This window comes from Lygodium microphyllum, chromosome 1 (genome assembly GCF_053477565.2).
Source record: "Lygodium microphyllum isolate KBCC chromosome 1, Lygodium_microphyllum_v1.1.10, whole genome shotgun sequence".
NCBI classification, from domain to species: Eukaryota; Viridiplantae; Streptophyta; class Polypodiopsida; order Schizaeales; family Lygodiaceae; genus Lygodium; species Lygodium microphyllum.
In genome coordinates this window covers 146,735,439-146,756,418 of record NC_141135.1, presented here as the reverse complement: position 1 = coordinate 146,756,418, position 20,980 = coordinate 146,735,439, and the positions used below count along the sequence as shown (strand labels likewise).

Here is a 20,980-nt window from a genome sequence, read left to right as displayed (position 1 = left end):
CTTTCGCCTACTCATATGGAAGATGCTTTGCTTCCAATGGAGACTCCACCTTCTCATGGATGTGAGAGATGTATTTTGGGCAAGATAGAGAAGTTTGCCTTCAAAAAGGATGGTGTAGTGCATGCTGTCCGGAAAATGCAGCTTATTCACTCTGATATTTGTGGTCCCATGAGGACACTTGCACTAGGGGGTCATCTTTATTTTGTTACATTTATTAATGACTACTCATGATATACATGGGTGTATGGACTAAAGGTCAAATCTGATGTATTCATGCATTTTAAACATCTTGTGGCAGAGCTTGAGCTGAAACTCGGTCAAGTGTAGACACTTCACATGAATAGAGAGGGGGGAGTACATGTCTCGTGTTTTTGAGATATATTTGCTTGACCATGGCATTACACATCAACTCACTGTTAGAATGACTCCTTAGCAAAATGGAGTTGTTGAAAGGAAGAATTGTACTCTTATGGAAATGACTTGTCATATGTTAAAAACCAAGGGTCTGCCTCATAAATTTTGGCTAGAAGTTCTTTAGCGCGCTAATCATGCAACCACTAAGGTGTTGAAGACAATAATACCATTCAAAGCTTAGCATGGCAAGAAACCCAAAATTGGCATGGCACGAAGAAAGTTTTCATTACTAAGGATATCATATTTGCTAAGAATGTTGTGTTTTCACATACAATTTCAAATACCAGCCACCGATGACATCGGTAATGTCTTTGAGGGGCCTTTTGCCACTTTCTTTGATGCCCGTGCATGCTGTAAAAGGCAGGACAAACTCATTACAACAAGCTATTGATGCAGTATATCTTCCCGAACAGCAGGGTATTGATGATGGTTTGCCACATGCAATGGATGAAACAACAGAACATGAAAGGACTGCTGTAAATGCAGCCAAAACAGTCCCGAGATGGCTGTTACAAACAATCCCTTTTGTGTTGAGTTTGGCTTGCATCCTGTCTTGCGTGCAAGTTCAATCCTAGGGGGATGTATCATTAGTATCACAACATCAACGTGCAATTGGACGCAAGATCCAATCACCTACACAAAATCAATTTTGTTCATGGAATTGTGATAGTTCATGCTTCACAAGTACGCTTTTATCTTATTAAGAGTGGTATTGGACACTACTGGCAGAGGAAGCATACATGGGGAGCATGTGTTGCAGGTGGTGGGTACAAGATCGAGGTATGTTTTTACTTCCATACTATGCTCGAGTTTTGTGTTGAGGCAATGCTTGTGCATAAGAATTTTCCGATGGTTTTGATAACGGAAGTTCGAGAAGCTACCACTCCATGACTATGACAGATCGTCGTCTAATGCCAAAATCTTGTAGCCTGAATAGGCATCAAAGTTTTAATTCACTATAATTTTTATCAATGTAACATTTAACATTAATGAATTACTATTTAATGTTAATGTGATTATCAATTTAAATGTTAATGAAACGTTAAATATTAACATTACATTTAATGTTAGCATAGTTTTCAACATTAACATTAATATTAAATGTTCTATGGGATGTTACAATGAATGAGGGCATGGTGTACAGAGAAATATTGTGATTAAACAAAAAAAAAAAAAACCGTATAGAGACACATAGTCTGTCAAATGGCACTTGTTTTCCAATGAACGATTGTTAGACCAAGAATGGGCAATCGAATGTGGAAAAGGCGTCGAAATGAGAAGGAGAGAGAGAGAGAGAGGCCGTCGCACGGCTTGACTGTTGCAAAGTTTGTGACTCTAGACAAAAGCCGAATATAGATGTGGGCATGGGCAAACACCAACTATAGGTGGGGGCATGGGCAGACTGTCCATGGCAAGTATTGATGACAGTGGCAAGTGTCAACGACATTGTCCCACAAGGGAATTCATAGAAGGGGGGTATTGACATTGGACATGTGGCTTGGGGGGATCAAACGTCCACGTATAAAATTCTCTTTTTAAAAGAAAGAACATTCGATCAAACATTATCTTTCTTTAAAACAAAAATTGGGCTTAATACTTGTTTCATTGATAGACCAAGGCTACCCCCTACTTACAACCCACCCAAAAAAAGGGATGATTCAGTCTTGCATTTAAAGCAAATTGTTTTTGCTTCTCTTGTACTTCTCTCTTGCATTCCTTAGGCTCCAAAAATCGTCTCGTCTCTCTTTCTCTCTCCAAATCTCTCCTCTTCTCAATACATGCCTTCTTATGGTGAATTCTCATGGTGAATCTCCCTTTGATGCACTCGCTTCTACTGAGCTTCAGCACATGGAGGATGCCTGTCCACCCAAACACATACACGGGCAACATCCAAAAGAAGCCATTTGTTCTTTTAGATCCAAAGAAGATTCACCCATGAAATGCAACACCCGTTAGTTGAGCTCCACACTCCCGGTTTTCCATTTGTGCCTGTAGCCATGATGACGTTGCCTCTTCAATTCCAATTTGATCCCTTTAAAGGGGAAAATAAGAAATGTGATGGGATAAACATCAATTCATGGCTGGCTAGATGGAGGGCATATTTTGATTTGTATCAGTTCGATCATGCCCAACGCGTCAAGCAGATACGAATCATGTTAAGGGAAAGGTGTACGCTTGGTGGGTGAGCTTACGCCCTAAACCGATGACTTGGGTTGATTTTCAATCCATCTTTTGGAAACATTTTGTGACCAATAATCGGATTGAAATTTTAGTAAATTATTTGAGCTTAAGAAGGGAAAGAAGAGCTTGGATGCATACTCTCATGAATTTAAACATTTGTTGCATAAAATAAAGGCCTTGGACAATCCTCAAGCGCTACTCTACCTAGGATATCCTTTTTGGATTGCCATCGGACTACCAAAATTAGCTGTTCCACGATCCTCTTCACTTGCTCAAGGACGTCTATAGCGATGCGACGAATTTTGATAATACTTTGGCTACAAGTAGTAGCAACCAGTCAACTGGGGGTTCCCATCAAGTTACCTCAATCTTTGAGTCGAAGAAGTCATCTACCCCGACAGCAACTCATCAATCCACTTCCAAGTTGCATAAGAAAAAGGACAGAAAGCATAAAGTAAGTTTCCATGGTCCCTTCTTTTGGATTGATGTCACGTTTCCGACAATGCTCCCTAGCTGGGGAAATATTCCAACCTTGGAACATGGCATGGAACGGAAACATGAACATTTCATGTCTTAGGAATGCATTTCCTCTCGTATCCCGTTGCAAAATGATGTTCCAATAATCCTAAGGTCAAGTCCGCCCATTTCATATTATGGCTTATTCAAATGGAAACTATTCTAAGTGGTCAAAGATGTGCAAGGCATCTAATTTTCTCAAAGGAAATGCTCCATCGTGGAGGGTAAATCCTAATCTAGGATAAAGTACCAAAAGATTGGGTATCCTTCAAGCATTTCCCCTCCCATCCCATCCAAAATGGTGTTCTAGCATTTCTAAGGCCCAATCCACCCGTCCCATTTTGTTGTGGCTTGTCACTTATTCAAATAGGAACTATATTGAGGGGTCCAAAGTGCACAAGGCATCTTATTTTCTCAAAGAAAATGGACAATGGTGGTGGACACATCTTGGTTTAAGAAAAAGTACAAAAAGATTGGCTTTTTGCTATGTAGCAAGCCGTCTCCAACAGCAAGCACCTCTCCTATTGTTGCTTGAGAGCTCTCTCTCTCGGGTCATTAGTTTTCAACATTCCTATGGTGATACGTTGCTACATTAACTAGATTTCAGCCTTTGGCTACTGTGTTTTGGTGACCAGCCCACTCCCCTTCATTATTCAGCACTCTCTAATCTCTGACAAGTGGTTATTGCACTTGGGATTTGTCTCCGATGGACGTCACTCTCCAATATTGCATTGCTCTGCCCTTAGGCATTCTATACAATCTTACATTCATTTATAACATTTATTCACTTTGAAGTTTCTTCTCTTTGTGTTTATCACTATATTTGAGTTTTGAGTTTTGAGTTTTTGCCTTTGTGTTTTGCATTTAGGGTTTGAGTTTTTGGTTCTCTTTGTTTGAGTCATGCACTGTATTTCCTTAATACAAACCCTAGCATACCTTCACATGGTATCAGAGTCGGTGCTCTTCTAAAGAGTATGCTGCAGTGATTGTGGAGGCTAGTCTTTGTATGAGACTCATACGCAACTCGATTCTAACTCATAATGTCTCACACACCTTCTTCTTCAAATCCTATGATTGTTGGGGGTAAAGGCGCCTCGGCCTAGCCGCCCGTGTATTACTACACTGGCAGTCACCGCCACTGCACACTGCACGTGGCGGGCGCCCATCACCGTCACTTTATTCTTTATTCTTTTAGTGACAGTTTGAACAAAGGAAGGCCTGGTCACACATTGTGATTGTTGGAGTTTCCATTTCTTGTCTCTCTCTTTCTTGCTCAGCCATTAACTATTTTGAACAATCCTAGATCTGTCCAAAACAGGGCAGTCACCTGTTACTTCAATTTTATGCTTATAGGTCTTGGCATTTGATGCCCGATTATACCCGGTTGGTGCCTATACATACGGGAATGTATGCCTATGGTTTGCCTATGGATTTGAGCTTGGATTGAGCACTGATTTGCTCACTTTACAGAGGTTATATGCTGTTGGAAACTTCAGGGCTGAAGCTATTTATGCTACAGTTGGGTTATGTCTATTGGTCACGGGGTGCTCCCAGCTACTCGGTATGATGTCATGATGTATTTGGACTATGCTACATGTCTTGTTTATGCTCCGGAAGGCTTTTAAGCTGAGATTAGAGCTCGATTTGGCTTTGACTGTTACTTCTTTGCAACTAGCATTTCATCTATGACATGGTTTATGCCTAGGCTACATAGTATGGGTTATGATATCTTGGTGAATGCTTTATGCTTTGGCTGTGGATGGCAGTTGTTTGAGCTCGTCTCAACATTCATTTGAGTATTTCCTTGAGCAGTTGAACATTGACTTGGATTTTTCCGTTACGACTTGGTTTTTTCCATTACAACCTTGGATACTATTGAGGCATTGTCTTGGTGACCTGTCTTTGGTACTCTGACTTGGTTTGATTGAGCCGTTGAGCTCATTTATCCGCCTTTTGTGCCAGTGGGAGCATCTTGTATGCTTAACCGACATTGAGCAGGAGGTTTATGCTATTTTAAGCATTTTGCAGATACTTGAGATTTTGGGATCTCTTACACTTAAATGATGCATGGTTCATGCATTGATATCTTGGAGTTGCTTTTGACCTAAGCTTGGACTTTGCACTCTTGTGAGCATACACCTACTGGTGTCAGGTCTTGCTAGTGTTATGTATACATTGCCCTATTGTGCAGGGGGTATGCCTACTCATTGACGGATGCTTTGGTGACATGTTTGGATGTTTGCTTAGGGTCTTGATGACTGTTTGGTGCTGATTTATACCCGTTTATGGCTGGTCATATCTTGGCTGTCATTTCTTGACTCGGTGCAGTGATTTGGTTAACAATTGCCTCTCACGGTACCCTGCTGTTATTTATTACAGCAAGCATATAACTCTGGACTGACATGGATTTTTCATGCTGAAATATTCTAAAATGATGTACTTTCACTAGTACTTGGTGGGCAGCAGCTTTGGTTACACTTTTCTCACCATTTTCTCTCGATTTCGGTGATTTTTTGGTCATTTTCTGCAGTAAACAGCAAGCAGTTTTGAACTGTCTACAGTCTTCCAGCTTGCATTATGGCGAGTTCGTCCACTGATCATGCTATTTTCAACATCACTAAGCTTGATGGTACGAAATACTCTTATTGGAAGAGCCAGATTTGTTTGGTGTTGGTGCAGAAATCGTAGATCAAACCATTGAGGTTCAGCGGCGGGCAGCCGCCTGCAACTATACTAGATGAGGAATGGTTTGAGCTTGATGAGTTATACAAGTCCACTATTGTATTATCTCTCATAGAACAAGTTCATTACAATGTATTTGAGGAAGAACAGAATGCATGGCAGTTGTGGGATAAAATCAAGAATCTCTATGACAAGAAAAGTCCAGCGAGTTAAATGTATTGGCTGAAGCAGCTTATGGATTTGTGCGTGAAGGAGAATGTGACCATGTCTGTTCACTTGAGCCAATTCCATGCTATACTCAAGAACTTGATTTCGCAAGACATCACTTTTGCAGATGTCTGCTCACTTGAGCCAATTCCATATTGTACTCAAGAACTTGATTTCACAGGATATCACTTTTGCAAAGAATGTCACTCCTCTTTTCTTGCTTGGTACTCTTAATGAGTCATGGGATGTATTCCGCACTGCATTATGTGCCTCTATTGCTACCTTGAAGTTATCTGATGTTGAGAGTGCTCTTCTGCAGGAAGAGTTTAATCGTAAGAATTTGGCTGCCTCTAGTGTGTCGCATGCTATGACAGTTAGAGGCAGGAATGATGGATATGGAAAGCATGGCAGTGGCAGTGGCCGTGGACGAGATTCTCAGAAATCTCGGTCCAAGTCTCTTGGGAAGTCACATAGCAAATCCCATGGCAGGAATGCAGATGTTACTTGTCGCCATTCTGGGAAAAAAGGCCATATAAGGATTGCGCAATGAAAGGCGCAAAGATAAGGGGAAAGACAAAGTGCAGGATAATTCTTCTGATCACAGTATAGTGCTTGCAAAGTCCAGTGTTAAAATTGAAGAATTCAATGTTATCCAGCGTGATGATGTTGATGATGATGATTATATCCTTGTAGCTTCTTCTAGTGCTTCGCAGATGACAGAGATACACTCTATGTATGCACAGTGTTGGCTCTTGGACTCAGGTGCGTCCTTTCATGTGATACCTTGCCGAGAGTGGTTTCATTCATATCGTACTGTTTCGGGTTTTGTGCGCTTGGGTGATGACAACTCTCTTGATATTGTGGGCATTGGTGATGTTAGGCTGCAGTTTCCTTCTGCAACAGTTTTGTTATGTAGGATGTACGTCATATACTTTCTTTGACACACAGTCTCTTGTCAGTTGGATAGCTTGATGACGCAGGTTATCATGTATCTTTTGGAGACTCTGCATGGAAGATCACTCGTGGCAGACTTGTGATTACGAGAGGTGCCAGGGCTGGCAGCCTCTATCCCTTGATTGTATCCTCTTCTTCCCTTAATCATGTTTTGTCCTTCCCGGCCTATCCTTCTGACGATGAGCCCTCCAAACGCAGGACCACCAACCGATGTAACTCGGTGTGAGCCAAGATCTGCTAGTAGCTAGAGGCTAAAGGGACACCATTACGGGGGCCATCCCTCTACAATGAGCACAACATGTTCCGTACCTTCTCTTCTAGTCATATGCATTTGACGACCCACACTGAAATCCCTCCTATGCGAACAATCTTATTCCGTATCAAGGCCTAACCCTTGGATTGCATCTTGCAGGCCCCGGGAGGAAAACATGGAGAATGACCAATTGGCATGCAGAGATGCTCTTCACGGACGACGGGAGCATAAACATTCTCAAACACTTCCATTAACAACCATACATCACTCTAAATCCATAAAAAATCAACCATTCAAACCTCAAAAACAACAAAAATCAGTCAAATATTCAGTCTTTTTCCACTCTCAACATATCCCCACACTTAGAAAGGAAGCATCCTCGCGACCTAAGGAAAATAAGAAAGTAAGTTTAGTAAAGAGCTTAATTTAATCTTCTTCAGTATCTTCAACAATCACTATCCCACATGTATCTCTTTGGCATACCCGTTTGGGCCATATGTCTTTGAAGGGAATGAAAATGCTTTCTAGTTTGCAGTACTTACCACCCCTTGATTATGCATGTTTTGATTCATGTGAGCATTGTCTTTATGGCAGGCAGGCTAGGTCTACGCATAAGAAGTCTGGTAGGTCACGCATGAGTGAGCCCTTGGCATTGGTACATTCGGATGTCTGTGGACCCATATCTTATCAGTCTATGGGTGATACCAAGTATTTTGTTACTTTCATGGATGATTTTTCACGGAAAGTTTGGGCTTATCCCATTAAGCTGAAATCCGATGTCTTGGCTGTGTTTCAAAGATGGCTTGCATTGGTTGAGAACCAGTTTGTGTATAGGCTAAAATGCCTAAGGATAGATAATGGGGGTGAGTATGTCTCACGTGCTTTTGAGCACTTACGTGATGAGAGGGCTATTAAGCGTCAGTTGACTGCCCCGTACACCCCCCCAGAATGGTTTGGCAAAGCGGATGAATAGAACCATCCAGGAGCGTGTACGCAGTCGTTACAACTTGAATTGCTATAGAATGTCACCTCACAATGTACGCCAACAATGAACAATAGCTGGAATTTGCCTCGAGATGGGTTTCAGAGCCTCTAGGCCAAAAGGCCCCAAATTTATTGCTCAAATTGGGTAGGAATTGTAGAATGTCAGATTATTAGACGTTAATTCACATGTTGGAAGAGAAATCAAGCAAAAACCCCCAAATTTGGGATGCCTTGCGAGACATTCACGTGAATCTCGACCCCTTTGGCTGGCGGAGCTAAGTAGGCAATAGCAATTGGAATGTAGGTGGCGACAGCTTGCGAGAAGGGCAGACCTTGCAATAGAAGAGAAAGTGGTGGATGCGACTTCGAGAGAGGGAGTAGAGGCAACATGATTGGCATTGTGTGGATGCGGGCGGGGACCAATGAGTAGGCAGACACTTGCAAAAGGCGCAACAGGGGTAGCATGTGGGATAGGTGGCATCGACTGGGAGTAGCACCGGCAGCATAGTAGTAGACAGGCGCTAGCTCTGACCAAAGGACAAGTGGGTGGATGATGTAGAAGTGGGTGTACAGTGGCAGTGTTGGTTGCGAGCTGGTACTGCTAGTTGGAGCAAGGTTGTCAGGTACAAAAGGTATGATACGGTACGGTACGATAAAATACGGTACTAATTGGTACCTTATGATTTTATAAGGTACGGTACGATATTAGTACGAAAAAATAAAACAAAAACTTGGTTATTTTGGATTATAGATAATAGAACACATGTTTAGAGCTAAAATAGCAATGTCACTTGAGTTAATAGGATGAATACATGAGGTTAACAAGGAAAAACCTCACGCACAACATGCGCAATGCGCTACTAGAAGATAGATGGGAGTGTATATGTAATGCATCAAAGAACAAAGCAAAGTTTAGGGTGGATGGACAAAGAGGCTCTTCATTCTTTTTTGTGTGTGTGTGTGAGAGAGAGAGAGAGAGAGAGAGAGAGAGAGAGAGAGAGAGAGTGTGTGTGTGTGTGTGTGTGTGAGGCTTGGAATTATGATAATAAACATAAGGCTTAGGAGTTGGAAGATATTGTATGGTCTAGTCTTCAGAGACCAAAAATAGCATGTTTTTTGGTACGAAATGGTACACATACGTACGGTACGGTACGAATCATACGGAACAAACTAGTCTGTACGTATTACGAATGCAACTATGAGTTGGAGACTAGGCATAGAAGCAAGTTAGGGTGGTGCTATTTTAGCGTAGTTGGCGGCTCTTCCAAGTAGGGTAGGCGACTCAGTGGTTGAACGTAGTTGAGTCTAGAGACAGTGACGAAGTGAGCACTCTAGTACAGTATTTGAGCTTTGGGCAGCTGTGCTTTTCCTCAGTCGAACAAATGCTAATGGTGGCAGCACCCACGCAAGGGATTACTTTGATACCAACTATGAAAAATCAAAATCAGACAAGACAGTGAGAGTGAGTGAGCTGAAGCAAGAGAGCAGAGTGTACTTGAACTGAAAAAAGATCAAGAAAATGTACAACACTAGTTTGGGTCAGAGGTTGACCTAACCAGCGTTCCACCAACTAACTAGAGTTAGGTTTATTTACTCTAGAGCCAAGTGTCACTACTTTAAGTTCCTAAGACACTAGGTGTACACACCCTACATTGACACTTTAATAAGTGTCTACACCACACGAAATTTAATTGGGCACTGCCTAGAATTGCCAAATTCTAACACAAACAAGTCGAAACAAATTCTCCTTTAGTACTTTGGCACTCACTTTGCTCACTACTTTTGATGTTGGGTTGCTTGAGGGAGTCTAGTGGTGTAGTGAGATAAGTCTTCATCAGTGATGAGTTTAGGAGCTCCCCTATGGCTTCTACTCAGGTAAGGGTCTCGTGCATAAACAAGGCTGAGGACATGGGATATTAGGATGAGGTAAAGAGGGCTGATTCCATAGTTCAGTACTTTATACATTTATCATGCCTTGTAGGTGCTATGCAGCCATGTGTTTGCAAGGTCTATGAGGCTATGGGATAGGATGATTGAGAGACTATAGAAACTGGTACCAAATGAGGATCAAAATGATGAGATCTGCATCTTATTTGTGACACGATGGGATGCCTGTGCCTCTCCTTTACGTATAGCTGCATCCATGTTAGGCACTGAGATTCAGGGTCTTGGCAGGAAAACTACACAGAGGTTAGTGATGCTAGAGGTGCAACTTGGAGTGCATGGTACTTGATATCAGTACGAGAGTCGTAGTGAGGGGCCAGCTCACAGTCTACAAGACTTTCCGTGGTTCATTTGGTTGTGGCGATGCGTAGCTGGACAGGTTCAGTTGGGGTGCCTTGTGGTGGGTGGGTTTTGGATAACATGGCCCTGAGCTTCAGTTGGTTAGTAGTTTGCGTATTTAGCCACACTGTTAGCTCTTACAATCACATTGCCTTCAAGAAGAGGAGCAGCGTTGGTGAGCCGAAGGCTAGTGATCTTGTCTTAGTCATTGCAAATTTCCATATGCTTTGCAAGAGTGCCATTGCAAAGACGAATCCCTTCACTCAATGGGAGCTGGAGCAGGAGGAGCATTCACGAGTGCATGTTCGAGAGCCTGGAGAGGCAGGTGATGAGGCAGCAGTGAAGACCAGCTGTGACATGGGAGATATCATGAACATCTTGGAGGTGCCCAGCAGCCCTTGAGCAAACATTGTTTTGATAGTTTACTGTTTGAGACTTGACTTTGTATTTGCGTCTACCATTGGCCTTTCAACCTGGCCTTGGCATTTTCATGTAATATGATATGTGCTTCAGCCTTCAAACATTTATAAAATGGTTCTTGAGTCTTTAATATACTTTTAGACTTTTTTCTAAGTGGTTCCTTGTGTGATTTTTTTAGTCTTTAAAGTGTGCTTTTTAATACTCATGAAGTTGTTTATTGTGGAAGTATGAAAATATTCTAAATTTATCTGTTTTTAAATTTCTTTTTCCCTCCCCATTGATGGAGTGGGGCCTCCACATTCCAATATCATACCCCCTAATCCATTTTGTGTGGCTATGGAATAAACTATGCCAGACTGCTGGACAAGAGCCAAAGGTTTCAATTTTGTCTTGCATGGCACTAAAGTTCTCGGACTTTACTGATTGTCCTCCTCCTCCATAATATTTTTCTTTGTTCTTGGGAGTGAGGTTGTCATACACAAGTGGCTACAAGAATCTAGGATGACTTGCACCTGGGAATTGTTAGACCAATGCTTTCAGTCATAGGTGCTGAATTTGCATTGCCAGATATTGGTACCAAAATGCTTGATAAATAGGATTGCATCCCAGCTTGAGAGCCTGGCTAAGTGTCCACATTTGCATGCATGAGATTGGGTGGATTACTCTGCATACTTGTAAACACATTCCCCTACAAACCTGTTGAATCGCCATTGCTAGGGCCTTTGCCAGCTGGAAAATTGTCTAGCCATGGCTTGAAAACATAGAGCGTCAGCCATCCTATGCATCATTAGCATACTAAGAAGCACCTTGTCTAACAGATCTCATTCTTCCAGATAAATCCTTGCTCCATTCCCTGCAAGAAATCCTCTCAGGATGCATTTTTTGTTAGGCTGAGTTTAAGACTTCATCGGTTGTACCCTGAGCACCATGGACTCTTGCCCTTAAGGAAGTTGGTGATGTCCTGGCATCAGAAGCACAAAACTGGTGTTTGATGGAAGTACTCGATCTTAGAAAGAGACTTTCATCCACAAAGAAACAAATCAAACAGAAGGTAGAATGCTGTTGCACCTGGACTGAAAGAATGATTGGTCCAAAGCGTGGTAGTGCTTTTGGTATTTCTTGATCATTGCTTAATCAATTGTACAACTGTTATTGCTTAAAAAGCAATGATCACTAGCTGTCCAAACCTAGCCCTTAGTATGCCAATCTAATACAGTTGCTCATGGATCTGTGGTTCTCAATTATATGTTTCTAGCTGCTCTCAAGCACCAAGACTTATAATATCAAATGTGAGTTACACAACTATGATTCCATGGAGGATCAAGCAGACCAATCTGCTCAACACCGGCTCTTGCCAAAAAACCCAGACATGGATACTAGGAGTTTTTGATAATGTTGTTTGGTCCTGTCAATGCACCAGGCTCATTTATGAGACTCATGAATAGTGTTTTTACAGCATTTCTTGGGTCACATTGTCGTGGTTTTTCTTGATGGTATCCTCATCTTTAGTAAGGCTAAGCAACAATATTTGGAACATATAAGGAAGGTGTTTCAACTTTCAAATATCTAGGGTATATTATCTCAAAAGATAGAGTCAGGATAGATCCGTAAATTGTTTTTGGCTATTTTAGAGTGGCCAGCTCCACGGAACATGGAAGAGCTCTAGATCTTTGTAGGTTTATTTGGGTTTTATGGACGATTCATTTGAGATTATACTGAGATAGCTGTTTCCATGACAAATCAGTTCAATACCTTTTGAAGGCAAGAAACGTGGTCATATATGAGAAAAATGATTATATTCTTGAGAGTGAGCCATCTGCAATAGTAGATGTTTTGAAGAAATGGTGTAAATATTTATATGGTGCCAAATTGCTGAGTATTTGATCAGGAGGGCATTAAGTGGCTTACCAATCAAACATATTTGAAGGGCTGTAAGGCTAGATGGGCATAGTTTGAGTATGAACTTAGGAGAAGAGAAGAAAATACAATCCCATAGCAGATTCCATTAGTAGCATGCTCATTAATAGAAAAGGTTGAATTCTACAGGTTTCGGTTGAATGAATTTGAATGGGTGTTTACCATGGATTCAAATGGAAAACCTTTACTGTTAATTACTACTATTTACTATACAAGGGTACAGTGTGTGTCCTGAAAGATGAAGAAATTTGGTGTCAAGTCCTCTATGAGTGGCATCATTTACCAAGGGCAGTCTGGAATGTATAAGGATGCTGTGGACTGCATAGTCAAATGTAGTCTATACCATCTCAATAAAGCTGAAGGGTTATAGATGGGAGGATTTCGCCATCAACGTATTTAATTATGCTTGTGTGGCATTTTGGGGACATGACTATTGCATGTCCGTGAGTCGCATGCATGTGAATTTGGGCCAAGGCTAAATAGTTACAGGCTCTAAGCCAATTTATGTATGCCAACAGGGGTGAAGGTGAAGTAGCTTGTTGCTGTGCGGCATGTGTTAAATTACTAACTAAAAAGATTTAATCAATCAGGACAGTTTTCACCTTGTTTCTTGTAACTTGAATTTCGTGCTAAACCTAAGGTCCTGTGCACAGCAACAGCTACTTCAGGTCTTTGATCACTTTATATGTGGGACCCTTGAAACATTTAAAACTTTCTACACACTCTTGAAGAGGAATTGTGCTCTCTACGTCCCTTGGATGGAAAACTTTGGACCCAAAAAGCAAGACTTATCAGCAGTGCTTACCAACGTAGAAAAAGTCTGACACTTTGGTGGCAGGTCTTAGACAATGACCCTTGAGAACTCTGCTTTATAAAGTAACTGAGGCTGCAATTTGTACTACCCTTCCATCCAACACTTTTGGAAGACGGTTCCTATCATGCCTACCCCAAGTACATTTACCAGTGGCACAGTTGCCACCAACATTTAAATTTATTCCTAAGTAACTCAGGACATGATGGGCATGATGGACATTGCATTATTAACACTGCATGACATGGGTGGCACCTTGGAGTTGAACAGCCAAAGGGTAGAATTGGATATTGTGAACAACATGAGTGAAATAAGGAAGTTGTTTCTACATGAGAATTTTGGGGATAAAAATTGCATGGCTGGAAAGACCATTCTGGGATGCTCCATTTGACTGTAACATGACTGTTCTGACATGATGACGTGGCAATGCACCTAATGACATGCATTGCTGATGTCAAATTAGTTAATTTAACAATCCTTTTTAAGTTTGGGTAGCCTGTTAAAATTAAGGCTTCGAGAGGCTATTTGAAAGTTTTGGCAACCCAAGGATATTTTGATATCATTAAATCAGAATGAGATTTTTGTGTGCTGTTTGCGAAAGTGGAAATAGCCATTTTCATCATCTCTCTCATTGTGGTATGCAAGCTGAGGTGGCCATAATTAACTGAGAGGAAGACTGGTTTTTGCCATGCTGGAGCAAAGGAGTAGTTTGTTGGAGTGGGAGACCCAGTTGTCCACGTCCAATGTATAAATTAGCTCATCCAATCCGTCTTGTGCAGTATGACGTCCGACTGTTTTAAAGTGCATGTTTGTGACCATTTGGGGTTTGGGTTGTAGGTGTTTTTTAGGCTTCCTCTCCCAAAACACATGTGCGTAGCCTCCCACTACATCATTCCGAACACACCCACCCACTCACACCCCAACCCAACAAACCCACCCCCACACAACTCCACAACGACCACCACCACCCACACACACACAAACCCGCCCCCTCCGCCCTGTGGCCGTCCTCAAGCTCTCCAAATGTAAACTCCTAGTGTAAAGACTCTTTGGATGTAACAACCATGCTGGGAGAGGCTGGAACAGCAATATGGCTGTCATTTACAACAAGCTCTAGAGCAGCTTTGTGATACATGTTTCCTTTCTTGGATCAGATTAGAGCGGGATTTCTCTCTCTGTTTTTGTGGGGATTTTTATGTTATTCCAGCGGTCATTGGCACTGGCTTTCTCAGCCAGGAAACCAGACTCAATGCTTCCTCTTTATTCCATCTTGAACCTTGGTTCTTGATCAGGGGGCAATCAGCATCTGTAAGGCTCCATGTATGAGGTTTCAAATTAGTTTATCACATAAAAGGCTATGGTTGGTGAGAGCAATGAATAATCAAAGGGGGATTCCAATAAGTTTTGTCGGCTGAAGGGTCAGTGTTTATGTGATAAATAGTTGGCAATGCTGTGGGGCACAAAGTGGGACTGATAGAGGGAATGTTAATCAGTCTTGTTGTGTGTATATGTTGAACAATGCTCCATGGATAATCCCCCTTTCTTCATTTGGAGACCCATCACCCATGACATTGTTTCATGGCCACATATTGACATGCTTTGGGGAAAAGAGATTGTGTGGAATGAGTGTTTTTGTTATTTGATTATATACTAGTGGTTACGCCTTAAGTAAGCGTTTTCGGAAGGGTAATGAGAAAAGCTCTAGGAGTTGGTCCTTTGGCATTGCTTCAATGTTGAAAATACATTTTTTTCAATTTTCCTCATGTGTTTAGATTCTAAAACACTTTTTAGCAGCATCTCAACCCCTAAGTTTCCTCTATTTTCTGCAGAAAATTCGTTTTTTTAAGCTTTTGCTAAATCTAGGTAATTTGAAAAAGCAAACAGTTTTATGGGCTGATAGAGAACTTGAGAGATTTCATTTGCATTTTTTGGATCAAGCTGAAGCTAGATTTCTACATGCTGTCGTTTTTAGCTACTAGTTGTTTCTTGTTTTACATATTACGACTTGACATTGTTTGCCATCTGTAATTTCAGAGCACATTCTTTGCTTCTTTTATGTGTTTTGATGTGCTGCCGCTTGTTCCACCCGGACCTAATGATAGAAAGGGGTCAGATGATAGAGATGAAGATGATGAAAATGCTCCAAATGGTGCCGCAAAGGCATGTATGTGGGCCACTTGATCTTTGAACTTATTCATTAGTTCATCATCAATTTGTTTTGTTTTGTTTGTTTTTCTTCCTTTGCCCAGAATGTGTTCTCCCAGTTAAAATGGAAGATCTCTCTTCCTCTTCTTAGTAAGATTTGGTGATCACTCTTGATGCAATTAAGAATTTTTTTCTTTTCAGCTAAAAAAGATTCAGCAGAATTGGAGGCATTGAATCAAGCACTTGAAGAGCTTCTAGATGGCATACAGGCAAGCGTGTTTTGTTGCAAGCCTTTCCTAATATTCTTTCTGTTGGGATGGGCTTACATTGTTATGCATTTTGATAGTAGGAAGACTTCTATGCGGTTGTGGAATGGGCTTATAAATCAGATCCTTTACGGTGCATATCTATGCAAGGAGCAACAGAGCGTTTTCTATCAAGTCAGAAAGCTGATGCTGCTGGTTTTGTTCGCCGTTTGCTGGTTGATTTGCAATCAAGAATTACTCTGTACTTCAATAGAGTTAGTATTCACCTCCAATCTTTGTTGAATTTATCTTCTGGTCAAAAGAGACTTTGACATTGGAGCTGCTTGTGGGTAGGATTTTTACATCAGATTTTACAGCACGTTCACATTTTAGTCATTATGCACAAATATGCCAAATTAGTTTTCAAGAGGTTTGTGCATATGCTTTGTCTGTACCAGTGTACCCTTGAATGTATGCTTTTTTTTTTCTATGTTTATTTGGGGGCTGGAGCAGGGGTAAGTTTCTTAAGAAAGGGAGTATTATTAATAGCTTGTTTGAGCTTTATCATTGGATGTAATTTTTACAACATGACCCTATTTACAGGAGTGTACCTTTTCCTTTGAACTTGTTGACACTTCTATAGACTTTTCACAAAGAGTAAAAAATCTTGTGTTTGCTGAATTCCACAAGATCGGTTCTTTATACATATCTAGCTTCTTGGATGGTATCATAGGAGACTTTGATGTTGTCCAAAGCACAATGGAAGTTGTAGTGGGTGCTTTGGCTCTATGGATTTATCACAACTGTGTGATTGCTGATAGAAGAGTTTAGTTTCCAAAAAAGTTTTTCCATGCATTGACAAGTATTGTTACCTGGTCAATTTTAAAGGTGATTTCTTAATCACTTGTGCAATGGATTTCTGCATTGGAAGTTTCCTCATGTAGAAGGCTTTAGCAGATGAGTAAAGCAGTAGTTTTTTCACACAAGAGAAAGGGAGGGTCGAAGGAAGTGATACTACAGGCCAAATTGGCCTATGGGACAAATTACTATGCAAGTCCATATGTTGGGCATCAAGGAAATCTGAAAAGAAGTTTATTCTAGAGTCAAGCACAGACTATGACTAGGCCCTATTCGGCGTGCTATAAAAGTACAAGCATGTTGCCACTAAGTCCATTGTGTGGGTATGATAGGATGCAATATGCGAAACATGCGACAAGATGTGAAGTGAACTCTCATATGCATTGTGCCGAGAGGATTTATACTCTCTCCTCCACAACTCTATTGTTGGATTGAATGGACAGCTTGATAGACAAGAACGGACTAGAGAGTGAGAGTGAGAGTAGACACACAAATAAGGATGCAAGAGTACCTTCATTAAAATGAATCACAACAATGAGAATACAAGGTACAACCCTAGGGTTATATAGGCCTACACACGAAAGTGTGTTCACACAGGTTAAAAACCCCTCACAGGCAAGAGGGTAAAAAAAGCCCGTGGTTGGGATGTGTTCACACTAAAACAACTGAGAAGAAAATACAAGGTGTGTTTAACAAACCTCCCCGGAGTGAATTATGTGAAGGAAATAGGGATGTCACAAATCAATCCCCAAATGGAAGGCAGCCTAAAGCTTTGCGAAAAGTTTCAAACTTTTCTTTGGATAGAGCCTTGGTGAACATGTCTGATATGTTATCTTGTGTAGGCACATAGATCAAATCAATCTCCCCTGCATGGAGTCTCTTTGTGACATAGTGATAATGCACCTCAATGTGCTTTGTTTGTGCCTGAAATGCTGGATTTCATGCAACTGCCAATGCGCTTTGAATGTCAGTGTAGATGCATGTAGCTTATAGAAGTGCAGTATGCATGTATGATAAAAGGTGTCTAAGGCAAACACACTCAATTGTGTTGTAAAAGCTGCTTTGTATTCAGCTTCACAACTCGAAGTGGTCACTGTAAGTTGTTTCTTGTGGAGCCAAGAGACACAAGCATTGCTAGGTAAAAAACAATTTCCACTATTGCACACTCTCATATCAAAACATCCTATGCAGTCACTATCTGTAAAAGCATGCAAGGAAGTAGAGGGGTTGCAAGGGTAAAACAACCCCAAAGCTTGTGTGACTTTCAAGTATTGGAAGACACACTTAACTGCTTGCCAATGTTGTGAGCCTAAGCTATGCAGAAACCTGCTCAAGTGGGATACAACATACTGAATGTCCAGCCATGTATTGCACAGATAGGTCAAACATACAACTAGCTGATAAAGAGAAGTATGAATCTTCTGTGGTGATGCTTGCTTTAGCCCATACAAGGCTTTCCATAAATGGCAGACTTTCTTTTCCATACCCTCCTTTACAAACCATGGTGGCTGGTTGACATAGACTTCCTCATTTGAGTCACCATGTAAGAAAGCAGTCGTAATGTCAAGCTAATGTACATTGTAGCCCCCATGTCCTGCCGAAGCAATGACTGTATGAATGGCTGTCATACATGACATGGGTGCAAAGGTCTCTTTTGTAATCAATGCCTTATCTATGAGCATAGCACATGGGTGCAAAGGTCTCTTTCTGATCAATGCTACTGTTTGCATGATGTTTAAGCTTAAAGTCACATAACTCCCAAGTACTATCATCTTCAATGCTCTGCAACTATGATCACATAGCATCCAACCAATGTGTATCATCCAAAGTATCCTCAACACAAAGAGGCTCTTCACTACGAGCAATGGTCATAAAGCACAATCTATAAATTTTCCTGATACCTAATGAGAAGCTGCTCTAGTATGTGGAGGAAGAGGGGGACCTTGTTTACTGTCCCGCAAGGTATACAACAGCCATTTGGGAATTGTCTTTCCTTCCCGAAATAGCGGCCATCTCTAGATCTCTACATCATCATGATTTTCTGCCTTAATGGAGGGAAAATCAGGTTGAAAATCAGCATGGACAGGTTGCTGAATTTGCTCTAATGGTCCATGAGATTGAGCGAGTGGAGGCTCAACAATGTTTGGCAATGATTTGAATAATGGCATAAGCGAATCTAACACATCTTCAAGGGCCAACAATTGGGTGATGTTTGCAATCACGCAAAGGCATTTCTGAATTTTTATGAATTTTCAGCAAAGACAACATCTCTATTGACAAATACTTTACCTGTAACCTGTTGATACAATTGATAGCCTTTGCTCTCAATATTGTACACAATAAAAATGCATTTAATTGCTTTGTCTTGCAACTAGTCTCTCTTTTGAGATGGAACATGAGTGTAGGCAAGACATCCAAAAGTACGCATGTGTGCAACTATTGGCTTTCTGCCATTCCATGGCTCATAAGGCATGACAACCTTTAATGCTCAAGTAGGTGAACAATTCAGCACATAGTAATTTATATGAATTACATCCAACCAAAACTTATCTTCGAAAGACTTTCCTTTAAGCATATGTCTAGCCATCTCTATAAGATACCTCTTCCTTTGGCATATACTCCCCTCCTGTGTCACTGTGAAGAGTAATTAGTTTGCAGCCATTAGAGTTTTCACCTATGGCAATAAAATATTGAAAGCATGAGATGATGAGAATACCTCTAATTTGGCCTTCAAGACAGCCACCCAAGTGTGATATGTATAGTTGTCAATGAAGGGAACAATGTAAATGCATCTACTAAGAGAGGGAGTACACATAGGACCACAGATATTACTATGGACAAGCTACAATTTCTATATAGTAGTCACACTCCCATCCTTGGAAAAGCTGAATCTATGCATTTTGCCAAGTAAACACCCCTCACATATGTGCTTATGAGGCATATACATTTTGAAAAAATCATGCACCATAGCATCTTTGTACAAAAGGGACAAGCTATTAAAATTCAAGTGCCCAAATTGAGTATGCCTTAACTCAGCAGAAGTAGATAAGGCGGAAGCATCTACAATCGTAGCATTGAAATGAGGTTTCCTATTATGAACATTAAGTCTATACAAGCCATGACATAAAATACTAGTGATGACAATCACATCATCATCACATGTATCCTTAACCACACATCACGGCCCAACAAAGCAAACTTCAAAGCCAATAGTAGCTAGGATTAACATAGATTACAAGTTCTTTTGAACATGAGGTACATATAAAACATCCTCTAAGCTGACAATATCTCCATTCATTGCAATGATAAGGATTTTCACAATGCCTTTCACTGTATAAGTATCATTGTTGACACATGTGGCAGTGTTCCCTTGTGTAACATCAACCAAAGAAGTTAAAATGTGTGTGCATGAGGTGATGTCCTTGCTAGCACCACTATCAAAATATGAATCATAGTTTCTATGCGTTTCGGAAACAGGAGTTTCGGAAACTAGAAGAAACAGAGTTTCAGAGTTTTGGCCATTTGAAATTTTGGTGGAAACGGCGTTTTGGAGAAACCAATAAATTATGATTAAATATACATATATATACACATACTAAGTATACTAGAGACTAGAGTCACTGGTGAGACTGAACAATCTTAACTTTTAGCATAAGAATCCAATTTCCAAGACCCATGATTTAAATTTCTCAAATCACATTGTGCAGCAATTCACATAGTTATCAATTTCGCAAGCTGCAAATCACAAGATTGAAGAAATCTTAAATCACCCAAAATAACTTACAATATTTTGAAACAAAAGTGTAACATACTAATATCATAACATGTGCCATCCAAGAATCATGATCAGAACTTAAAGGTTAAAAGTCAATTTCATCATTCATGAGACTCATCCCTCGTCACTCATGATAATAAGAGTAGTCACTGGTGACAAATCATAGTACTAAGTAGATACATGATACATCAAGATTTATCATTCATCATCAAATTTCAAGAGAAGGCAACCTAGATTTTAGAATCTAGATACATCTAACATCGATAAAAGCCAATTTAAAGACTCAAGAGTCAAGACTATAAGCTATAGCAATGATCATATGATGTATCATGTGA

General features: G+C 40.7%; 1 protein-coding gene across 1 annotated transcript in view; it reads left to right on the top strand.

Annotated features, from left to right (window-relative positions):
* The window catches only part of LOC148041786 (exocyst complex component SEC3A-like), a 161,767-nt gene that overhangs the window by 93,097 nt on the left and 47,690 nt on the right, over nt 1–20,980 (top strand). The window contains exons 15-17 of the mRNA XM_087682434.1: nt 15,657–15,786; nt 15,969–16,036; nt 16,117–16,287. Coding sequence (XP_087538560.1) covers nt 15,657–15,786; nt 15,969–16,036; nt 16,117–16,287 — 369 coding nt within the window. The remainder of the gene's footprint in view (nt 1–15,656; nt 15,787–15,968; nt 16,037–16,116; nt 16,288–20,980) is intronic.